General features: G+C 44.5%; 1 protein-coding gene across 2 annotated transcripts in view; it reads right to left on the bottom strand.

Annotated features, from left to right (window-relative positions):
- MAD1L1 (mitotic arrest deficient 1 like 1) overlaps positions 1-21,829 on the bottom strand; it is a 351,231-nt gene that overhangs the window by 79,277 nt on the left and 250,125 nt on the right. For both annotated transcript variants that reach the window (XM_029957937.1, XM_018067302.2), the window contains one exon: positions 10,728-10,918. In XM_029957937.1, coding sequence (XP_029813797.1) covers positions 10,728-10,918 — 191 coding nt within the window. The remainder of the gene's footprint in view (positions 1-10,727; positions 10,919-21,829) is intronic.

Here is a 21,829-nt window from a genome sequence, read left to right as displayed (position 1 = left end):
CTGGGATGCTGCTTTCCTGCAGACTAAGGAAAATTAAATTTAGCACTTTGCAAATAAATAGGTTAGGGCTGAAAGGACACTATTTAGGAATTTACTGCACACAGCAGCCTCAGAGATTATAGATCCATCACCGTCTATTACCTTGCTAGTTACTGCTTCCACTCTGTCTATCTTTCCCACTTACAGAGTGGTCCTTTCATCAGGTCTTTTTCTGTTCCAACTTGAAACTGTCATCACTCTAATGGAATTATATGAAGAAAAACAACTTTGGGCTGCAGCAACTCTGCCAAAAAGCCAAGGACAACTCCTGTGCTTTCCCAGGACAACATGGTGTGATTCTTGCCTGACAGAGACAGACACAGATGTCTGACAATCTCCAGAGAAGCACAGCAAGAGACAGCTGTTTACACACATGTCCAAAACCTCTGGGCCTCCCTGCAACTGTCAGCTGGGTCTTTTCAACACCCACAAACACAAGAAGCTTCACAGGGACCAGCAAACTGACAGCTGATGGTAACCCTTGCTGCAGATTCATCATAACTACATCACACATGGAAGTCACTGAAGGCACTGACACGATTATAAACCCCACCTTATGCTGCTCTCCACTATTTACTTCACATAAAAATCATCTGCACAGTCCCCTCTCCAGAGCCGGATACATCCCAGAAATGCAAAGTGACAGCTAGCACATGAAATGCTCCCCAGAGCCTTCCATTAAGACAGACAAACCCTTCACTTAAAGGTTGAAATTTATGTCAGCTCTGCAGAACATGGCTGAGATAGATCCACTGCTATCAGCTACCTGCTCTAGCTGAAACAGATTAGGGACAAATTAAAATTTTCAAGCCTCAGTTTGATATATTCCCTCCAAGACACAGGCAGACAGGTTTGTCTTCTTCTGGAAGCTAAAGATGCTATCAAAAGATAATCTTGGGAGTTACCAAAGCTGGAGGTCATCCTCAGCTCTCAAATTCCCTGCTTCCCCTGTGGAGGAGAAAGCAGGGATGTGATTTAGCTACGAATCCTTATAAGACAGATTTGACATAAAATACTTTTCAGTACTTCTTTCTCAAAGGACATTCTCATGCAAGTAGTAAAAAGGAAAATACATTAAATCCAAAAGCCTAAAATAGTACTAAGTTACCTGCTCATAGTGCTAACATTCACATGGGACAGAGTGAATGGTTTTTGTGTGGAGTTACAACAATTCATGTACTTGTCTGTTTGAAGCAAATGTGAGAACAGGAGAGGGTTTTTTACCATTTCCATGAATACAAATAAAGACAGTTGATACATTATTAAATCCTTAATATTATCCCTAATATTAAATTACTAAGCTGTATCCATATGAAGTATTAATTCCTTAAGTTTACAGAATGTGAAGAGCTGAGCTGCAAGAACTATTGCTCTGTAGCATTGGGTAGAAGTCCACCAGAATCCCAGCAGTCAGTCCCCACAATGAAGCTTTCTGGAAGGATTTTCAGGGTACTGCTGCATTCTGCCACTGTTCCACAGACAGAGCAACACAGTAAGAACAGCAGCATTAAGAGAACCATACTGCACCACTGATGGGACATGTTATGGTCTGGAGAGCCTGCATGGCACATCATGCTTAAGACTCCTTGATGCTATGAAGTGCATCAGATTTTCAGGAAATGCCACCACTGAGAGCCTGATGTGCTTCAACCCTCTCCAGCAGTAACTGCCTCCAAACAGTGGTGGCATGTCTTGGAGCAAATCAGAAGGTACACTCACAGTAGTTAGTATTTTTGCTTTTCTACAAGTGGCTTCTCAAAAAAAAAAAAAAAAGTAAGAGACCTCTGTTTAGATGAAGGTCTCAGGGAAAACATGACAGAGACTGGGATCCCATGAAGAAGAGCTGCCTAAAAAGCTTTGGAATATGGGCTTTTATCTTAAGCTGGCAAGCCAGTTTGAGAGAAAGCACATTAAATGGTTTATGCAATAGTAACTTCATGGTTAAGAACCATGTAAGAATTGAGCATTTAGACTGTGAAGTGTGGAAGAAATACAAGGATCATAGAGGAATTGTAAGGCTGTGAGCTCTTGTCTCACCCCTGATGATGGCCCTTCGGCTGCCAAAGGGGACCTGTGATCACAACACCCCATTCTCTGCTCCTCACTAGTCCCCCATTGCATCCCTTCACACTCACCTGCCAAACCTCATGGGAAAGGTCCAACCACCTCATTACCCAAACTAGGCTGAAATGTTTTTACTCAAAGATCCTAAATCAGGGCACAACACAAGCATTTAAATTCACAACAAATAAAGAAGATCTTTATATGAGCCCAGATCCACTTTTCAGATGGAGGCGATAGATGTCCCAAGACCACACCAGCACAGGAATCTTGTGCCGTGTTTCCGTACTTGTGAACAAGTTTTATACACACCAAAGCACACTCTCTCCCCTCCTTGAAGGTTAGAAAATCTGCCCCAGTCAAGCACGGGCAGTAGCTATAAACTCCCAAAGTGATAGATAGGTCCTAATTATATTTGTATTTAAACAAGGTGCTGCTTACTCAGGACAGAAGAGAAGCAGCAGCTGCCACCCACTCCTGCTGGTGGCTTTGTGCAGGCTGAGCTGTGCTGCCATGACCTGGGCACTCACATGCTGGTGGGTGTACTTCAGCTGCACTTCACCTCAGAGCTGTTTCCTGGAGCTAACTGCGTTTCCTAGAGGTCCTCTCACAAACCTGTTCCTGGAACATACAGGGAAAAGGTGAAGGAGTGGTACAAAAGCACCACCAACCACCCCTCAGAGCCAGCTAAAGAGAGGCTTCAGCGGTGTCCATGCAAATCACAAGTGGGGGAAAGGTGCTAAAGTCCCTGACAGCATTTGTCACACAGGGATGGCACAGAAGATGATGTCATGACAGTCTTGCTGTGGCTGGATGTGCTGCCTCAGAGCAGAGCCACATCTGCACAGAGGTCCAAAACAGACCCAAGGCATTAGAGGGGGCCTGGCCCCAAATTGTGTCAAAGGACAGACAAACAACTGAGACTGCAGAGCAGCCAGGGAAGGTGGCTGAGATGCTGGGTACCCAGAAACTCCAGACTTTTCCTCCACAAAAGGATAAAAACCTCCAGCAATTTCCACTCCTTTTCATGTGCAGCTTTGAACAGAACCATATGCAAGCGACCAGTGGCTTGTGGTTTGCTGACAGGGCTCTCTGCTTGTTCTGCAAAGTCACAACAGAGCAGCCAGGGACAGCAACAGCCGTGCATCAAAAGCTGCTTTGCAAAACACCCATTTCATGTGTGCTGCAGCGAGGCTTGGTATTCCCCCATCACCCTGGCTCCAAGGCATTGCCTTTTCCTTAAAGAGTGCTGATCACACAGGCTCTAAGTAGAACATCTTTTGAAACTACCAGAGACTCAAATAAATAAATAAATAAATAAATAAAATAATATGAAAAGATTTAGTGCCAGTCGAAAGTGGTGGGTACCTACAGAAAAGGAAAGGGACAGCAGTGCTGCTCCAAGCCCCCGACCCCCACCAGCTGCACCCCGTGCCTGAGGGACAATTTCCTGCATCCACTGCCGTATAAGAAAAGCTGGCTGTCCTGGTTACATCTCCAACCCGTCCACACACAGCTTCCCCACCGCAGGACATTTTGAAAAGCTTCCCAAACCCCTGTGGAAGTCCATGAATGGTAATACCCTGCACCCAGGTGAGAGGGACAGAGAAAACCGTGAGGTCGAGCGACCTTAGAGCAAAGCCATGTGGCGATTTATTGGCAGAGATGGGAACGGGAATGCAGGAGGGGCTTTGGTTATGTCCCCTCTGCTTTATCCGTTATTTAACTACTGTCTTGGTCTCACAGTGCGTAAACACTTTCCTGCCAGCCCACACAGTCCTTTGTAAGCTGTTCAAACACAGCAGCAGGCGGACACAGACATCCTGCTCTCCCGAGACCTCCCATGGGGACACCGGGCACAGCCAGTGACAAGAACAACTCTTCTCCAGCAATTTGCAATCACGCGGGTGTTGGGGACATGGCAGGGGGGAGAAAGGAAGGAGAGGGGTTTTTCTATAGCAGGTAAGGCAGCCAGGACCTTCTCTGCTTCCTGCTCACTGGCACTGACACAGCAGCCCCTCTGTGCTGTCTGGGGCTTGGGCTGTGCCGGGCTGTCCAGCTCTGCCAATGGCACAAGGTTGGAGTCAGAGGCTGCCTGGTTTGGGGCACAGGCAGCACCTGTCCCATGCCCAGGACATGTCCCTCCAGGGCCACACACATTGCCACACCAGCCTGGATGCTCTGGTTTAATTAAGTTCTCATTAGTGACCTGTGCTCCATGTTGGTGCACAGGACTCTCCCTAGGAAGCACAGGCTGTCACTCTCATTTCATTAAATAAGAGATATTTTAATGAAGGGGATTTGGAGGGAGATGAATCGCAAACTTATTTTAAAAAGGTGTATTCCAGTAATTTCGTTTCTTATTGTTATGGTAGAATCATGGCCTGGAGTTGTGTTGGGGAGGTTTAGGTTGGATATTATGAAAAGGTTCTTCATCCAGAGGGTGGTTGGGCACTGGAACAGGCTCCCCAGGGAGGCGGCCACAGTACCAAGCCTGAGAGAGTTCAAGAAGAGAAGGGAAACTGCAAGAACAACTTGGTGGCCAACATGATGATCACAAAGCAAATAGGGAATTGCAGAGGGACAGCCTGAATCTCAGATGGCAGCTGAGAGCCAACCTCATGTTTCCTGTCCAAAACTAGGCCTGCTTATGTGAAGTGACAGATCATGTATCTGCCTCACGGTGTAAGGGAGGACACATCCATCAGCAAGACAAAACTCTGACCTTCCTCACACGTACCAACCTCCAGCTAGTCAGGAAAGACTCAGTCACTGGAATCATCCTCCATCATCATCAGCATTAATTACCTGCATGGTTGGGTCTACCCTGGCAGACTCAGAGGCACGGCAGGGAGGGGAACGAGTGGTGCCAACATGCTGGAAATGGGTATTGTGCCACACCAGTGCGTAACAGAGGAGCGTATTCCCCATCCCAGAGGTGCTCTGTGTTCCCCAAAAGCACAGCCCATTTATCCTCACAACAGCATCTGCACTATGGAATAGGCAGTTTTTCAGGGAAGCATATGTAGTAAGAGAAAAACTGAGTAAGAAAGAAAAAAGGTATGAGAAAGGACAGAATAAGATGAAGACAGTAGCGAGAATTAAAGTTAGGTCCTAACACAACACAGGCTGCTACAATATATGATAGAAAATGATGAGTAGGAAGTTCAAATACAGGATTTGGTGCTGTAACACCATAAATTGCTCAACAGGTCCTTTTTAAGGCTGCTGATTGACGCAACCCACGCTGGGTCCTTGCTGACCCTTCCAGGAATCCCAGCAACCATCCGTCAGGAAGGCGTCACGCTCGCACAGCAGCGGCAGGCGCTCCTGAAGCTGAGCACAAATCAGGTCTCCAACAACCAATGGGCAAATTGAAAACAAAATATAAAAATAAAATAACTTGTAATTAACAAGAACGAGGAGTTAAGAGAGGCCTACAGTCTCTAATCAATCTCTCGCTGCCTGGCCTGCTCCACCGATGAGCCCCATTGTTAGTTTTGATTGTGTGTGCAAGAGTGCGAGACGGCTGCTGGAAGAATAGCACTCCATCAAAATTGTGATTTCCTTCTCCCCTCGAGACTCATCAAGGGTGAGGAGGAGGAGAAGAGGGGAGAAGATAGAGATATACAAAGGGAAACAAACAGCTAGGACATGCTTCTCTGAGATACTCTGCTGGGTTCAAGGAGGAATAACTGAAACTGCACACATGCCAAGCACGCGGACTCAAAATCACAGCTCCCAACAGTGCTGTCAGCTTCAAGATGAAACAAGAGCACTTGGGAGAATAAAAGCAATCCCTGCATTAACCATCCTGCTAAATCTGAGGTGTACATCATTCACCAGTGCGCCCTGGCCAAACTGATACTCAGACTGTGCTGGAATCTCAGGAGACCAGACTCTCTCTGCATGTTTAAGCACACGAGTTTTGCCTCTCCCTTTCAGCTGGCAGTTTGTCAGCATCACTTTGTGTTTGAAAAATAGCCTCCAAATCCTTTCTTATTCAATCCAGCCTCATTTCTCTCCTCAAGAAAAAAGAATTAAACTCCTACATCTTGTGCTCACTGCTGCCCTGTTGCTTTTTACACACCTTGTCAATACAGAAGCAAGAGGACAGCGAGGTGTGCGAGCCATGGGGCAAGCAAAGGAGAACTGGGAAGTTAAAGGTGGTGTCTGTCTTTCCACCAGACCCTTCTTTCATACAAAGGAAGGGAATAGCTCACATCCTTTTCAACCCTATGTTCAGCCTTTGCACCCACAGTGACCCACATCAGAAAGAAGTGTTTATTTTTCAGGTGGCCCTGAAGTTTGATAGCAACAGTTGCCTTTACAGATCTGCAAACTAATTCTCTATTTAACTCCTTAAAGATGTGTGCCAAGACTGTGTGCACACCAGCTGTTCATTTATCAGGTTGCAGAAAAGCTGTTGATTTTATTTGATTTTATGACCATATCACCAATCCAACAGGACACCAATAAAGGTTTTATTTTGCAGCAAGAAGTGCCAGCCCTGGAGCTGGCCACATTCTCAAGCTATGTCAAGATGCTTCTGGTTTTGTTTGCTGTCTGGTATCTTGGGTATTCTCTTTCAAGGAATACAGTCTATCAACCTGGGAATGCTCTTCAATGAACTACTGCTGTTGTTTGGGTTTTCATTTGATAATTTTGACAGAAAATAACAACATAGGTGAGACCTGGAAGCAGAGAGAATTTTGTACTTGGCAAGGCTGGACTCTGAGGGATACATAAAGTATCTGTCTAAAGGCAGCCTTTTGGACTGGATTATTTAGGACCTCAGGCACATAACCCTGCTGTGATACTGGAAAGTTTGACTGGTTTAACTTCCTTACCAACCAATTCATACCCAAATAATTTATATATGAATTACTAAGAAATCTGAGCACTCCTTTCCGAGAAAGCAGGGGCATCTCAGACAAGAAAGACTGCAATGACAAATTTGATGTAGCCATCAAAGGATCAGATCGATCGCCTGTTCAGCCCAAGATCCTTTCAAAGTGACCAGCCCTACTTTCATGCCACAACACAGGAAACAGTTTACCTGAAGCACAGAGAATAATCAAGAACAGATTGCTCTCTCTCAGTATGCTTCTTGCTCTCTCTTTTTCATTCAAGTCTTCATTCCCAAATATTTCCAGAGGACGGAGTCAAATGTTGTCAAGTACAGTGGCAGCAAAACCATATGTAGATACAACCCAAAAAACTGGCAGCATTGGCTAACCTCTGTAGTAAGAAGATGCCTTTACACCTCTAAGCAGAGAGCTCTGAATGTCCCTATTTAAGGTAAATGTGACCATTTAATGTAAAACTAGGTATTATTATTTATCCACAAAGATATCTCAACATTTTAGAAGATGTACTAGGCTCCTGCTCTCGGTAGTTCCCTGAAGCCATAGGGTCTATCAAATAAAAGGATTTCTACTCATTCTCTTTTAAATTGATTGGCTTCACATGCTTTGGCTGGGACTGTGTCTTTAGGCACACAAAAAGAAAAAGCCTGTGATTTAATTTCTCTCCACTGTTTGTTCATTTGTACAAGTGTCTCCAAATCATCTCCTCTTCAAATTTGACCAGTCTTTCTGTTTACTGAAGGACTTTCTTTGTCTGAAACAATTGTCATTGCCTTTCTAAAGACCTCATTTCCTTACTCCCATTCAGGACCTAGCCAGAGACAAGGGTAAACAGCACGATGTACATGCAGCCAAGCAATGACAGCCTGATGTGCCACCTCCTCATTCTGAGCTGGCTAAGCTGATTCTGAGGCTCCCTGGCAATGTTTGTTTGTTTGTTTTAACAGATCTCTTTAATGACTTGTTACAAAGGGAGTCGATGCAGTCCCTGGATATCTGACGGGTGGGCTGGTCTAGACACACCAGTCAAGCATCACGCAGAACACAAAGCCTGTGTCACAGCCGGACACATTCAATGTACCAGCAACAGCAATGGAATACAAAACTGTCAAGTGCCCCAATAACTATAATGCATTACAGCCCACAAGAAAAAAAATCATCAGAAACTAAACTCCTGGTGAGGAATCTGTAACACTGCTTTCCACAGCATTTAATTAAAAGAATAAAAAAGAGCAAAGAAGCGGGAGCGAGCTGTGAAGCCTGAGATGCGCCTTGCTGCCCACACACTCACAGAGGGTCTGAAAATCACTGGGACATCCTTCAAGCTGATGAACTCATCTGTTGCATCAATGGGGATTGCCAATAAATACTGATAGGGTTTCATTGGAATTCAGTGCTCATTTATAGATGCAGCATTGACATTCACAGCAGGGCACCGTGATTAACCCTTTCACAGAACTGTAATCCTAATTAATGCAAACTGGTTGGACACATACAACAGGTAGATAATAAGCTCCACTACAGTAACAGCACACCTTGGTCAGGAAAACCAAGCCTATCTTTCATCTTCATTTTGCTTTGAAGGGGTTGCATTACAGTGGCTCCTACTGCATCCCTGCTACTGAAGCCTCACTTAAAATTAAATGCCACCAGCAGTGCTACTGAAACATGCTCTGAAGTTTACAGGTGAGCTACAGAAGCTTGTAAACTGCCAGGGGACTTCTCTGGTTTAATTATATAGACCGTGTTCCATAAACTGCTTGAATGGAATAAATACAAATAGCATTCCCTGCTTTGTGACCCCTTCGGGTTAATGAAATGCACACAAACACCCACAGTCTGCTATGGCTCAGAAATTCCACAGCATAAACACATAACCCTGCTGGAAGCCACAGTCAGGATTCAAACCTTGATACATACATGAGAACCAGCTGCCTGGACTCAGCAAGGAAATAATTTGTTGTTTATATTCTACTACTATTCGAAGCTGCAGATGGTAGGAATTGTCTGTGATTTACTGAACAGGGAGAAAGAGTCTGAGATTTTCTTGTTCAGGTTCTAATTAGCAAATCTGCTTCTCCTGTCCGAAGAGGTAAGAGAGGCTGAGAATGCCAAGAATCAATAAACAATCCATCCTTGGCTCTGGGAAATGTGAGATCTGCTCTACCTGGTGACACTCACCTTCATCCTCAGGACATACTTGGGAATAAAGACTCCAGTGAAGAAGAGAAAGCAAGAGGAATCTGTACTTTATTATCCACTCTTCTGCATATAAATTATTTACATTGTTATGCCATGAAGGAGAGTTTGGTCCTACTGGAGACAAGTTCCTGAGCTGCCAGACAGTTCTTGTTCATGTGGCCAGTACACAATTTTCTTGCATTTTCTTAACTTTCTCCAAGCATGTCATCTCTCCTACAGCACACAAAGAACTGCAACTTGTACTGTCTGGCCATGGCATCCAACAGACATCTCCAGGAGTCTGCTGAAGTTTCATGCACTAAGCATTTAACACCACAGTTGTGAGCACAGGTCTCTGGAGGTGTTAGAGCAGCATTGCACCATCCCAACAGAGAACTGTTTTCAGGATTCAAGGGCAGCACCTTAAATCCAACAGCATTATCCTCCTCCCTGGGCACTGAGCTTTCTTTTGTTGCTGCCATTTGCCTTAGTCTAGAAGCCTCATAAGGCCAAGCAATACAACTGTTTTGGGGATATTTTCCTAGTTTTACTAAGGATCCTAGGTGCTGTCTTATACATATCCTCACTTGCTTTATTTGTTGGTTTTCTTTTTTTTTCCCTGAGGCACTAAAGTTGCAGAACAGGAAAGCATTAGTCCTGCTATCTAGAGAAACAATCCTGCAGCAGTCCACATGTGGCACACAGCCTAGAAACAAAACTTTCCCATTTCCTGCTTGTTGAGTTCCCTCTTATACTGAACACCTCCAAAACCCTCTTCCTTCTCTTAAAGGAGACTTGAAGGGGGATCAGTGGGAGTTTGTTTGCAGTTGTGTTTGCCACCAAGAAGAAAGTTCTCCTGCTGACCTGCAAACTTGTGCTGTTGATACTTGAACCAGTGTAAAGGTGGAACTTAACAGCTTCGTGACTCTACTGTCACACCTCAGCTCTCTAACACATCAGCTCAACTGTGCTGCTGGAAGGTAACACAGAAGAAAAACAGCACCTATATCAAGCCACAATCCAACAGCAGCCCACCTAGCCAGGCCAATAACAGTACCCAACTGAGAGAAGACAGACTGTTATTGCTGCTCATCTGTGATGTTCACATAAATGGCACTTCACACACACCAGGATGAGTTGCTGCTCAAAAGGGATTCCAATTTACATAAAGACAAGATGATGACAGGCAAACAAGTTAGAGGATAGCAAAAAAAATGTAGGGACATATATCTTATAGTGAAGTAAGGAGGAAACCTTGATGGTTACATACAGTTTTATTACTGTGGCATATAACCGGTACTATAAAAAGGTGAAGTGCAAGGCCAAATGCCCTAGGTATTATGCATATATAGTCTCTTCCCTTTATCCAGACTTTGATATATAAGTGGGAGACCAGATGTCAAACCTTTCATTTTTTAATAGAAGAAAGGATCCTTGCTTCCCTCACAAGGAACACTCTGCACATACCACGGGGCAGTGACTTCCCAGTCTAAGCACTGAGAAAGAGCAAACACAAACTGGCACTTTGAAAACCACGAACTCAAGGAAGCAGGTGCAGCCAGTGGTGTGCAGACCTACCTTAAAAAGCAGGCAGTCCCCTTGGTGCTCGGCATAGATGGAGCTGAGTCGATACTGGTTCTCCATGGTGATGTCGATCTGGTACCCCGTGAGTGTGTAGCACACCTTGCGGAACTCCTGGATCTTGGTCTGGAAAAGTTCTTTCAGGCGCTGGTTTTTCAGTTCTGCGCTTTCCACTTGCTTCTTCAGCTCTGTGTAGGGGAAGAAAACGTGCTTTCTTGTATATGTCATCGGCACAGAGCCCTCGTGCTGTATTTACAGTGCTAGCCAAACTAAGTGGATTGAAAAGGTTAATTAAAAAGTGAATTAAGCAGGCAGAGTAAAGAAGCAGGCAAGCTAGATTCCTCTCGTCCTGGCCCCAGCAGACCAAAGGACAGTAAAGTGGAGAATAAGGAAAACAGCCATGTCTCGGTGAGATGGATTTTTCTTTTGCTCAGCCCATCTTTTAACAACATTACAAAATTCAAAGCTATAGCATCCATTTCCCCACGTGCACACATCTTATATTCTGTAGAGAACCCAGGAGAAGGGTGTTATGCTACGTGAAGCAATCAAGTGGAAAAATGGTAGGAAATGCGCCTCCACATGGCTGCAGCAGGAGGAAGCTGCCTACAAGGGACATCTCCTCCAATGGACTCTTGATTTGACGGTAAGTGCTTAGATCTCAAACTGACACACTGCTTAGGAATCCCTCAAGGTTCAGGAAGGGGCTTTTATTGTGATAAAAAGCCTGGAGAGCACCACTGCCTCTTTGCATTTGCTACCTTAACTGGACTAGTCCCTAGCAGAGAAGTCCTGGGAGACTGCCTGCCACTCACCCTGTGTTTTATTGCTACAAAGGGAGCTGCCAGTGCTGTGAATCCTTCAAGAGGATACACAACAATTACCATGAATCTTTCACCCAAGGTGCCTTCTGAGTAATTAAACCTCGATTTATCATCCCATTAATTATAGAGATTGGCTTTACTTTAATATACACTAGAGATGTCTCCCAAGTCAGCCTGTTTTATCAACACTGCAGTCCAGGGTTAGAAAAAATCCCAACTCTTTCTAACAGGAAACAAATAGACTTCCTCACTTGAATACCTCTTTGTCATTCAGAGCTTTAAGGCTTTGTCTGTGCTGTGACCAGAGACATAATTGCAGCATTTGTAGCCCCTATGTCTTTAGTTCAGCTAGTTCAGGTCCAGCAGCAGGATAGCAGGAACTTCAGTGCAAGGTGACTGCTGGAGTATGAAGAAGGTGTTTGGCTGGGGTTTATAGAGCCCATGCTAAAATATTGTTTCCCAAGTGAGCTGGAAGTTTTTTTCAGTGTTTGCTGGAAAGTGTTTCCATTGGTCTCCCAAGCACAGTGCAGGGAGGATGTAGGATGGAAACTGCAAGGCCATGGGCTTGCCAGTGATTCACCTTTGAGCAGCTGCAGGCACACCAGGAGAACATGAGTCTCCTCGAATCTCCTGAACTGCTTTAGTTCAGCACTCTGGGTGGGACAACAGGATAATTCAATGTGTTAAGTTAAAGTGCCTTAAATGCCACTGAGAATGCCCCTGCTCAGAAGTACTTTGGCCTTAATCCAATTCAGTTTAATCCCCCAGCAAGGACAGGAACTCTTTAATGGTTAAAGAGAACTACATGTCCCTTTACTTCTGAGTGAGAGCATCCACACAGGGAGAGTTAACGCTGGTCAGCTCCTTACCTTCAGCTAATCCAGCTCCACCTTCCTGAGAGGCTTTGTGGACGTGATGTACAAGCAAACTATCTCCTTTACTCTGGGCCTCCCCCCAGCTGCATCTTGCTTTATTGAGGAGAGCAAGCCAGTTGTGGGGAACATCACCAGTTTGCTCATGAAAGCACTGCCATAGATGGAACCGCCCAGTTGCAGGGGGATGTAAGGTCAGTAGAGTATCCAAACCACCCTCCCAAGCCCAAAGAGTTGTGACTTACATACAGCCCCTTCTAATGAGCTGAAAAAGGCTCTGTCTTCCCTGACCACCTACCTTTCCACTCATAGCAACTCATCACTGTTTGATTAACTCAGCCCTTCTTTGGATTGTTACAACTCCTTCTCCATCATCTCAGCTGGGTCTGGTCTTTGATTAATCAAGTAATCAGCCTCTGAAATTGGGAGGTTAATGGGCAGATCCAACCTCGATATTCTCACAGTTTTCATTCAGCTATGCAACTGTTAAGGACAAAATTCTATATACGAAAGTAAAAATTCAGTGACCACACTGCAGTGGTAAATAACATTTCGTCACTGTCAGAGACAGCACTGCCTTTAATATATCGCCCGTGTCCAACAGCGATATTTTTTTCCTAATAAATGCAGCCTAGCCTTGGAAAAGTAAATCTGCCTCTTTTTACTACATCTCAGAGGTTGCCTTTCCCAACTTTTATAACCTTGGAGGTGGATGGCACCCTAATTCATTAACTCCTTGAGCAGCTTTCGTTATTCATGAAGAGTTAGTGCCTTTTCCACTGTTTTGTCTCTCAGACTTGGTACTGCCAAGGGCCATCTGGAGCATCCTTACACCTGTTGGGCTGCAGCCTCATCACCCACCCAACAACAGTGGCCTAGTTAAACAACTCTCTGATTCTGCAATAGTAACTAAGTGATGGCAACTGCTTCCCTCCGCTACCCTCCGGGTGAAAAAGGAAAAGCTTCGACTACAATCAGTCTTTTATGTAATAAATCCACAGCTTTTCAATGTAACTGAAGGACCAGGGAGCCTTCACTCCCTACAGGGTGCCCTTTGCTGCCTCCCTGCCATTCCTCCTGGCCCTCTTTCCAGAGTCTGCAGCAGTGCTGGTGTATCACTGCATCAGCTGTCCTGGCTGAAGGAATTAATCTGCATGAAAAACTTATCTCCTTGTTAGAGAAGCCTTGTGTCAGCCACTGGCACAAGGTGCTGAACTCAGGAACTGTTACTAAAGATGCAGCCAAACGTGCCAACACCAGCCAGGAGTGGGACAAAGCCTTGTCATCCCCTCTGTGGCTCCATCAGCAATTCCCCAACAGCATTTCTTGAGCTTAAGGGACAGAGCAGAAAAAACAAGCAGGAACAGGGACACCATAGGAATGCTTGAGTCTGCAGCTGCCCCCAGTGAAAGGTCCACTGAACCCTGACTGTAAAACAGAGATTACTCTTCCTTTATGCCCAATTAAACTGCAGTCCTCAGTAGTTCAGCTACAGCAACTGCTGGTGCCTACCTCCTGCAGTGCTTATCCCCAGGAAACAATTCAGCTCAGGGCTATTCCCAGATTAACTCAGGACAGCACTCAGGGCTGTGACTACTCCCCTGCTTTCCACTGAGAGCCCTGCTGACACAACCAAGAAAACACACTGTGAGGAGGATCCATGAAGAGTAACTCGATAGGAAAGTAACCTGAGACTTGAGAAATGTTGGATGGGATCTCACTGGTGAAACAAACCCATTTGAGATGCCCTAGGGTATTTTTCAGACCTTTTCAACCTGCTTCTGCAGGAAAGAGATTTCCTGCAGGTTGCATATGATACCAGCCAGACCCAGGCCAACGTCTCAGACACTTTGGGGTGTCTAAAATGGCACAGGATGCCTATTTTCAGGCACTGGGTACCTGTGTAGCCGCTCTGCACCATGGATCTGCCGGTGTACAGACCTGGCACTGCAGATTCCCTGCACCCAGAGAGCAGCACAGCAGCACATGCACTGACCTGGGGACAGTAATTAATCTTTGTAATATGTCCCCCATCAAGTGAAGATGTTAAGCTAAGAGGCAGCTCATTGTTTGCTCTGCATCTGAATTCAAAGCTGTGACGGTGCTAATTCTTAAGCCTCACCTAATACCGCTAATTCCCGCCAAATTTCTAGCACAGTCAGGAAAAACTGATTTAAAAGTCATCATTTGCACAGAGTGCAACTCAGCTGTTTCAGAGCAGTGCTTAAGGCACAGCCATAGAGGCCACGGAACACAGGAAGATCCTTTCAGGGTGGGTCAGGTGCATTAGCAGAGCAGGGTTCTGGTGACAGCATTAATGTTTCCACACATTTTATCTCCATCTACAGAATCTTGAACATCTTGATCCTTCCAGATCTTTCACAACATTTGGAGAGTTGGACTGAATGATATCTTTACAAGACAGCATTTGAAAACTAGAATCTCTGTATTTAGAGAACCCATTTGAGTTTCTGTCTTAGACCTTATTACACTTGCACAAAACAGGTGAGAGAAGTTGCAGAGGCCATGGATGGGGAAAGTTACACCACAAACATCCTTCACCCCAGAGAAGGGATGCCAAAGCATCTCCAAGTTAATGAAAGAAATAAGAACTGAGAATATAAGTGTGAGATTTGGCAGGCCATGCCTTGGTCAGGAATAACAACTGGATCTTTACTTTGCCTGAAAAAAAAAAAAGGAGGAGAACAGAGAGAACAGGAAAATACATGGAAATACTGTCCCACCTCCTTTGTATTCAGCTCAAGAGTATGTACAAAAAGTTTCCTGTCCTGAAGAGTTTGATGTGGAAAAAATATCCTCACTGAAAAAAAATCATTAAGCTGTTACAAAATTAATATTGCCAAATTATTACCTTCCCCCTAATGATGCTGTTTCTTGAAACATCTTGGATTTTCACATACTTATATCGACTTAAATGAATAATTCAAACTATTTTGGATAAATAAATAAAATATGAGTTGGGTTTTTCTGATTTCATATTGAAAATGTCACTGCTTTTTATTTCATTGCTTTGACACTCCTCACATCTGAAACTGTTCACAGCTGCTTGGAAATACCACAGCTTTGGCTCTTGCTCCAAGTTCAGCTGGGTCAATCAATAACAATAGCAGTCTCTACACCAAAGAAAACCAAATTCATGCTTAACCTTTTCCCCAGGGAAAGAGGAGGAAACAATATGGCTCTCAGCATGCCAAAAGTGGCATGAAATTAAATACACCACTAGTCTTTTCCAGGAAAATACAAATTTGTTCTGCCCATCCTCAAAGACGCCACAAGCCATGTAGCTGCATTAATTCAGTTGCAATCCCAGCTAATATATCTCTCTCTCAGAAAAGCCTTCAGTCCTTTTTAACTCTCCATTAAAGGTTACTTTCCCTCAGTGACATGTTTAGGGGTCACTCACTCCAACACACACAGGATAAAGTATTTACACATGATTTCCTGTCCCTGCAGACCCTGCCAGGATACTCAAGACAGATGCCACCCGATAGTGCCATGGAGGATACTGCATTTTAACCAACCCTGCTGTATTTAAACAAGAGACTGCTTAGATTTTGTTTCCTGCCTACAGAAAGGATGCCAGAACTACCTGCTTCACACAAGGTCCATGATGGGAAGAGGAAACTGTATTTTCTTGGTTCCAAGCAGCAAGGCCACAATTACCCTCATTCTCCCCCACCTACACCAGCTGTTGCCATGCAATGTCCCCCATAAATCACCCCCACCTTAACCCTCAAACTGAAACTGAATTACAGCATCCTACTGCAGGTCTGTCCTTCCCATCTGACTCTCTGCAACCCTAACACAGCCCCCCCTGCAGCTGGGATCCTTCCAGTCATTTCTCTGCTCAAAGCCCGAGCTGAAATTTTCTTTGCCAGCCTCAGTTTTATGAGGAGCAGTGTCTGAAAAGAGTTCTGTGATATTCTGTGAAGGGCACAACATAAAAATAAATTGTATCGTGTTAAATAAAGGCTAATAGGAGAAGTGCTGAGCATTTTCTGATGTAGGCAAGTTTATGACCATTGCCTTTGAGAAATAAAACTCGCTTTGCTAGATTTTATAGGTGTGTTTTATGCCCTGGGGGAGTGGGACCACACAACCGGGCCGGCATGGCAGCCCCACACCACCCCTGCTCGACCTTACAGTCTGGCAGCCTCACACTGCTCTCTGTAAAACTTGCAATTTGTGACATTACAACCATGAATTATAACTTTTCTTGAAGGTAAAAACAGCTTTATATTCAACAGACTGCACTGGCTGTTCAATTTGAAACCTAAGTGGTATTTATTTGATCAGTCAACATCGGTTTATTTTTAAACCGTGTATGTACCATATGGTTCAGTGCACCTCCCAGCCCCCTCCTCCAGCCACCAGCTTGCCCTTCCAGCAGCTCAGGGGAGAGTTTTCAAAGGCAGCACAGCACAACCAAAGGTTTCCACCACCGTGACCAGCTGCGGCTCTTGCACTGCCCAAGAACTCTCCACTAAAAACAATTTCCCAGATGCTTCTCTTCACTGAAGATGGTTGGCTGAAGGCCCCATTTCAGACGACCCAAGTACCTTTACAAGGGTACCACTTCTTGGAAAGAAGACCATAATTAACCTTTATCCTCAGATAACCTGCATAAAGTGGCAGAAGACACCACAAGGGTAAGATGAAAGCAGCAGGACGCTGAGGACCAGAGAGAGGAGGCTATGGAAAAGCACGAACTGTCTCTTGCAGTACCTACACTCACATAAAATGCAGATTAGGATCAAGTAAAGTGTTACTTTGTTTCTTTTGATAACAATGAGATTACAACACAAGGCTTCAAAACTCACAAGCACATCTGAAGTTGGCCAATGTACAGGATTCAGCCTTGGCAGATGAACCACCACTGAGGAAAAGCCTCCCTCAGGGGATCCCAGCATGGGCACTGCTTGGAGCTTTCTCTGTCCTTGTTGGCAGGGCTGTTTCAGAGTGGGGGAAGGCAGAAAAAAACAAGTGGGCTTTCAAAAGGCCAGCCCAGCTCCTCAGTCGCCCCTGCAGCATGTTCACTTGTGGAGGCAGCACAGTGTTGTGTGAAGAGACCCTTGGGTATCTCTAAAATCTCTGGCTTAAACGATGTGAACAGCCTGTTTGCAAGCAATACAGAACTCAGTGAGGATGGCAACACACACCCCAGACACAGGATAAATTAACCTCAGGAGAACTATTTATTGTCCAAGATGGACTTCATCAATTAGCATGATATGGCACAAACAGTTTGCAAATTAGGGTTGTCACACTGGTCATAAATTGTGACCCAAGCAAGAAGACATCTCTCTTCACCCCTCAAATGATGATTAAAGTCTTCTAGCCACATTTCCCTTCCATATGGCATTTATAGACCAACAGCACTTCCCAGAACAAAGTGATGTCAGCCAGAGCTGGAGCAAGTCATTAACTTCAGATGCAAAAAATAGTCTCACCTTAAAAATAAAAATATACTGTGTCACTTCAGTTTACAGGAAAGTACTTAACTTCTGCTTCTAGAAGTAGCCAGCAAATATCAGGTATAAGTCTTCCAGGCTACCTGGTTTCCAGGTAATCCATTTTGGAGTTATTAAAAAAAAAGTCAAAGGGACTTTTCACGGGCTGTAGTTCAAGGAAGTCTGCTGGCAAAAACAGGGGTATAACTTGTATCACTTGTCAGAGGAAGGAGAATCACTTCTCCACTAAGCTGCTTCCAAGAAAAAGAGTGGTTTGAAACCACTCAAGTGTCTAATGAAAGAATTAATCCTAGGAACTATATAATTAACATATATAATATGCATTGTTAATTACATGGGGTGATCTGCAGAAGCATCTAATAGACAATTTTATCCCCTGCCTGATCACCTCCCCTGCACTCTGCCCATTATTTTGTTTCCATTGGCACAGCACTACTATTACCACTACCCCAAAACACTAGATGCCATTTAAACCTCTGAAACAGCACCCAACATCTGCTATTAAAACAAACACAGAAAAACTGCTCCAGAAATAGTTCTTTGTTCCCTCTCTCAGTGAAGATTTTTTGCAGGAGTTATAGTCATTCACAGCACAGGGTGGACAATATTCAATCATGCATTAGAGAGTGCTTCACAGTTTATTAGCTAATGATGTTCACCGAGGCTGTGAACAGAAGCTTTCCACCACTGGCAAGAGCTGATTTCAAGCCTTCCTAGGAGCAAAGCCATTCTGCTCTTACTCCAGGAACTTTCTATACTCAAATTCTAATGCTGAGACTCATTAAAATGCTGTTTTGACTCAGTGACAGCGTCCAAGATTATGCTACTTACAGTGCCTTGTCTCCCTCTGTTCCCTGCACTGCAAAGGCTGTGCTCATGACACAAAGATGTTGCAGCTTTGCAGGCAGACAGATCTAAATATAGAACTAACAAACACCTAGGGAGGTTCTTCCCATTTCTAAAGTAACTTATCAAATAACTACGTGGTGTAAGAGAGATGCTGAGATGGGACAGGGAATCATGTAGGCACCCTTTAGCTCTGATTTGGGATGCACAGAGCAAACTCTAAGTCCTGCAGACTCCCCAACAATTTGGACCATAAGCCCACACCGGGCATTGAATTAAACCCCTTCTACCCATGAACTGCCTGGTCTTCATGGTCATTATAATCCCATTCCCAACTTCAGAACTCATTTCTTGGTCACACAGCCCTGTGCCTTGCCCCTGAGGTGAGGCAGCTCTGTGAAAGGTCAGCCTGCCCGTTCGGCTGTTCGCTAATGGACCGCGGTCGCTGTGCGCAGCACGGGGCCGGGCTGCAGGGCATGGCCAGGGAAATGCACAGCCAGCTGGGATGGAGACACAGTGGCACTGCAACAGATTAAAGCAAGGCTCTGCAGCACGCCACCCTGTTTGTGTTTTTAATGGGAGAAGATTGTGGAGTTTGGTTTAGGGCTTTTGTTCCAAAGGAAATTACGCTCTAAAAAGCCTCCACTCGCTCCTTCTATTCAATCCTTTTTTCCCCTCCCTGTTTATCTCCTTAATAATGTTTTGAAGTGTTGGCACTGCAAATGTATTGCTCTTGCCCTGAACGCACTCTGGGTGCCAACTAATCAAACCTTCCCCAAATCCTTCTCCCTGCTCTTTGTTCTCCTGCTGCAGGACCCAAAGGCACTTACTCTGCTCAAGAATCACACCAGATGTTTCCTCTGAGTGCTCTTACAAGTGCCCTGGACCTCCTCTCATAGGAGAGCAGGTTCTGCCCTATTTTTATTGGTGTATTTTTCACGTTCTACTTCATTTTCTGATGTCCACTTTATGAAAACAATCTTTTAAAGATGATCGTGCTGGAGCGGAACAAAACACTGTTTTGGCATGGAGCAGCAGCACAGCAAGAGGGGGAAAGGGGCTTTCAAACAACAGAACTGCTAGAATGTTACACAAAGACAAGTAAACTTTTTTCCCTGGAGCATGAAAGATGTTTGGAAACAGAGCCATCTCCTGGATAACCAGGCTTTCAATCACATTATTCCAGCTTCTGGAGGTTATATTTCCATCGCAGGAGTCTGAAGAGTTATTATGGATAGGGAGGGTTATTTCCCTTAACCTTGTGCTGGTGCTCTTGGGCAAGAGGTACAGGCTTGATGTCACCAAGTAATGTCCACAAACTGTGCCAAGACTGGAGGACACCAAAATCATCTCTGGGCAGGGAGATAGGAAAGGTAACATCTGTCTCAGCCCAAATGCCAAGTCTGCTCTCCTGATCCTGAATTATTCATCACGTGCTAACTTCCAAGCCAGTTCCGTTTTAAATTTTTAAATATTTAATAACTGGGTATTAAATATTGATGCAATTTTATTAGAAATTTTGGAAGATGGGCACTAAGGCTCTAGTTAAGTTCATCACTGGGAATGACTGGCTACTCAGAGAGACTTTCTAGCTAGCTGGAGAGAGACAGAAGGAAGAACAAAAAAGATAAAACAAGTATTTATGGACCTCTCTGACTCTAAATCACAAGACAATACAGATACCTGAGACATTTGTTTTCAAAAAAACATCATCTTTTTATGAAAAAAGCTGAGAAACCTACACTGGGAACATGTTAGAAAGCCAACAGCTGCAGTTTAAAGAGTCTTTAAGAGTCTTTAAGAGTTTAATTTCAGTGTCATAGAGAAAGATGTCCACCTCAGAGAGCTGCAGTGTCTCTGGCTGGCAAAAGGACACTTGAGTAGTCTCTGACTACAAAAAAAATGTGCAGTAAGTCTCACTTGTGATTCAGGGCAAACACAGACAAAGTTCAGCTCGATACACCCCTGGATGGACACAGATTCCTCCCTTTTTCTGATGCCTACTCAGAGGGGGCACCAGGATGCAGAGTCTGCCCTGAGCTGGTCTAATAACTTGGATTCGTTAAATATCCATGGCTGTTTCTCTCCACATAGTTCCTGCAGACCACCTTTTCCTCCTTTTAAGGAGATGACATCTCTTTAACCCTGACCCAGGCTGAGAGCGAGCCCACGTTCCTGTCCCTCTGCGTTATGAGCGCACGTTCCCCACCGCGACAGAAATTGTATGGTTTGCACAACAGATGACACACGAGGCCTGGAATTATATGCAAATGAATGGATCCATTCCTCGCTTCCTAACCATCACAACTCTGACTTTCCAACAACTGCATGGGGTAATTTCTGCACCAGATTCCAAACAAAGGGCATCTCTGTGTTATTAACATCTCACTGTGGAGAGCAGTTTGTCACCTTTCACAAAAATTATCTGAAAAGACACTAGCAATTATTCCCAAGGAGATTATTGGGTGGTTATGTCCCAGCATAGCAGCTGGAATCTCAAGTGACATAATATTCACCAAGAAAAATCCTTTTTCAAGTCAAGAGAACATGGAACAGATTAAAAAGTGAACTAAACTGTAAACAAACACAAAACTAGAGGACAAATCAAGCTTGTTCCCTTCAGTTTTGTTCATCTCTATACCAGCATTAGGAGCACATCTTCAAGAGAGATCTAAAAGCTCCGGATTATGAATCAAGCTGACAGGACATTAACTTTGGAGACTTATCCTGGTATGTTATGAATGAAAGACCCTAAGGAAGAATGACTTAGGCATCTCTTCAAGCTGCAAAAATCCAGCTGATTTCTAGGTCTTGTATATTTGATTTTTCCAAGAATTTTAAACACCAAGGACTAAACAAATGCAAGACAGACAAGTGCTCTCTTCCTGGGATTGTCGCATAATTCCTGGTTGTATCTCATGACTCAGGAAGCAGCATTTGCTCGGCTAATGCCGTGAGTGAAGAGGGACAAAGAGCAGAAGTCCTCTCTAATTCCAAGTAAGCAATTACTCATGGCTCTTGGACAGGAATGAGTAAGTAGGGTCTGTGCCCATGCAAGAAGGACC

The sequence above is a fragment of the Manacus vitellinus genome, unplaced genomic scaffold, assembly GCF_001715985.3.
Source record: "Manacus vitellinus isolate BGI_N305 unplaced genomic scaffold, ASM171598v3 scaffold_12_pilon, whole genome shotgun sequence".
Taxonomy (NCBI): domain Eukaryota; kingdom Metazoa; phylum Chordata; class Aves; order Passeriformes; family Pipridae; genus Manacus; species Manacus vitellinus.
This window is presented reverse-complemented; position numbering and strand designations above follow the sequence as displayed.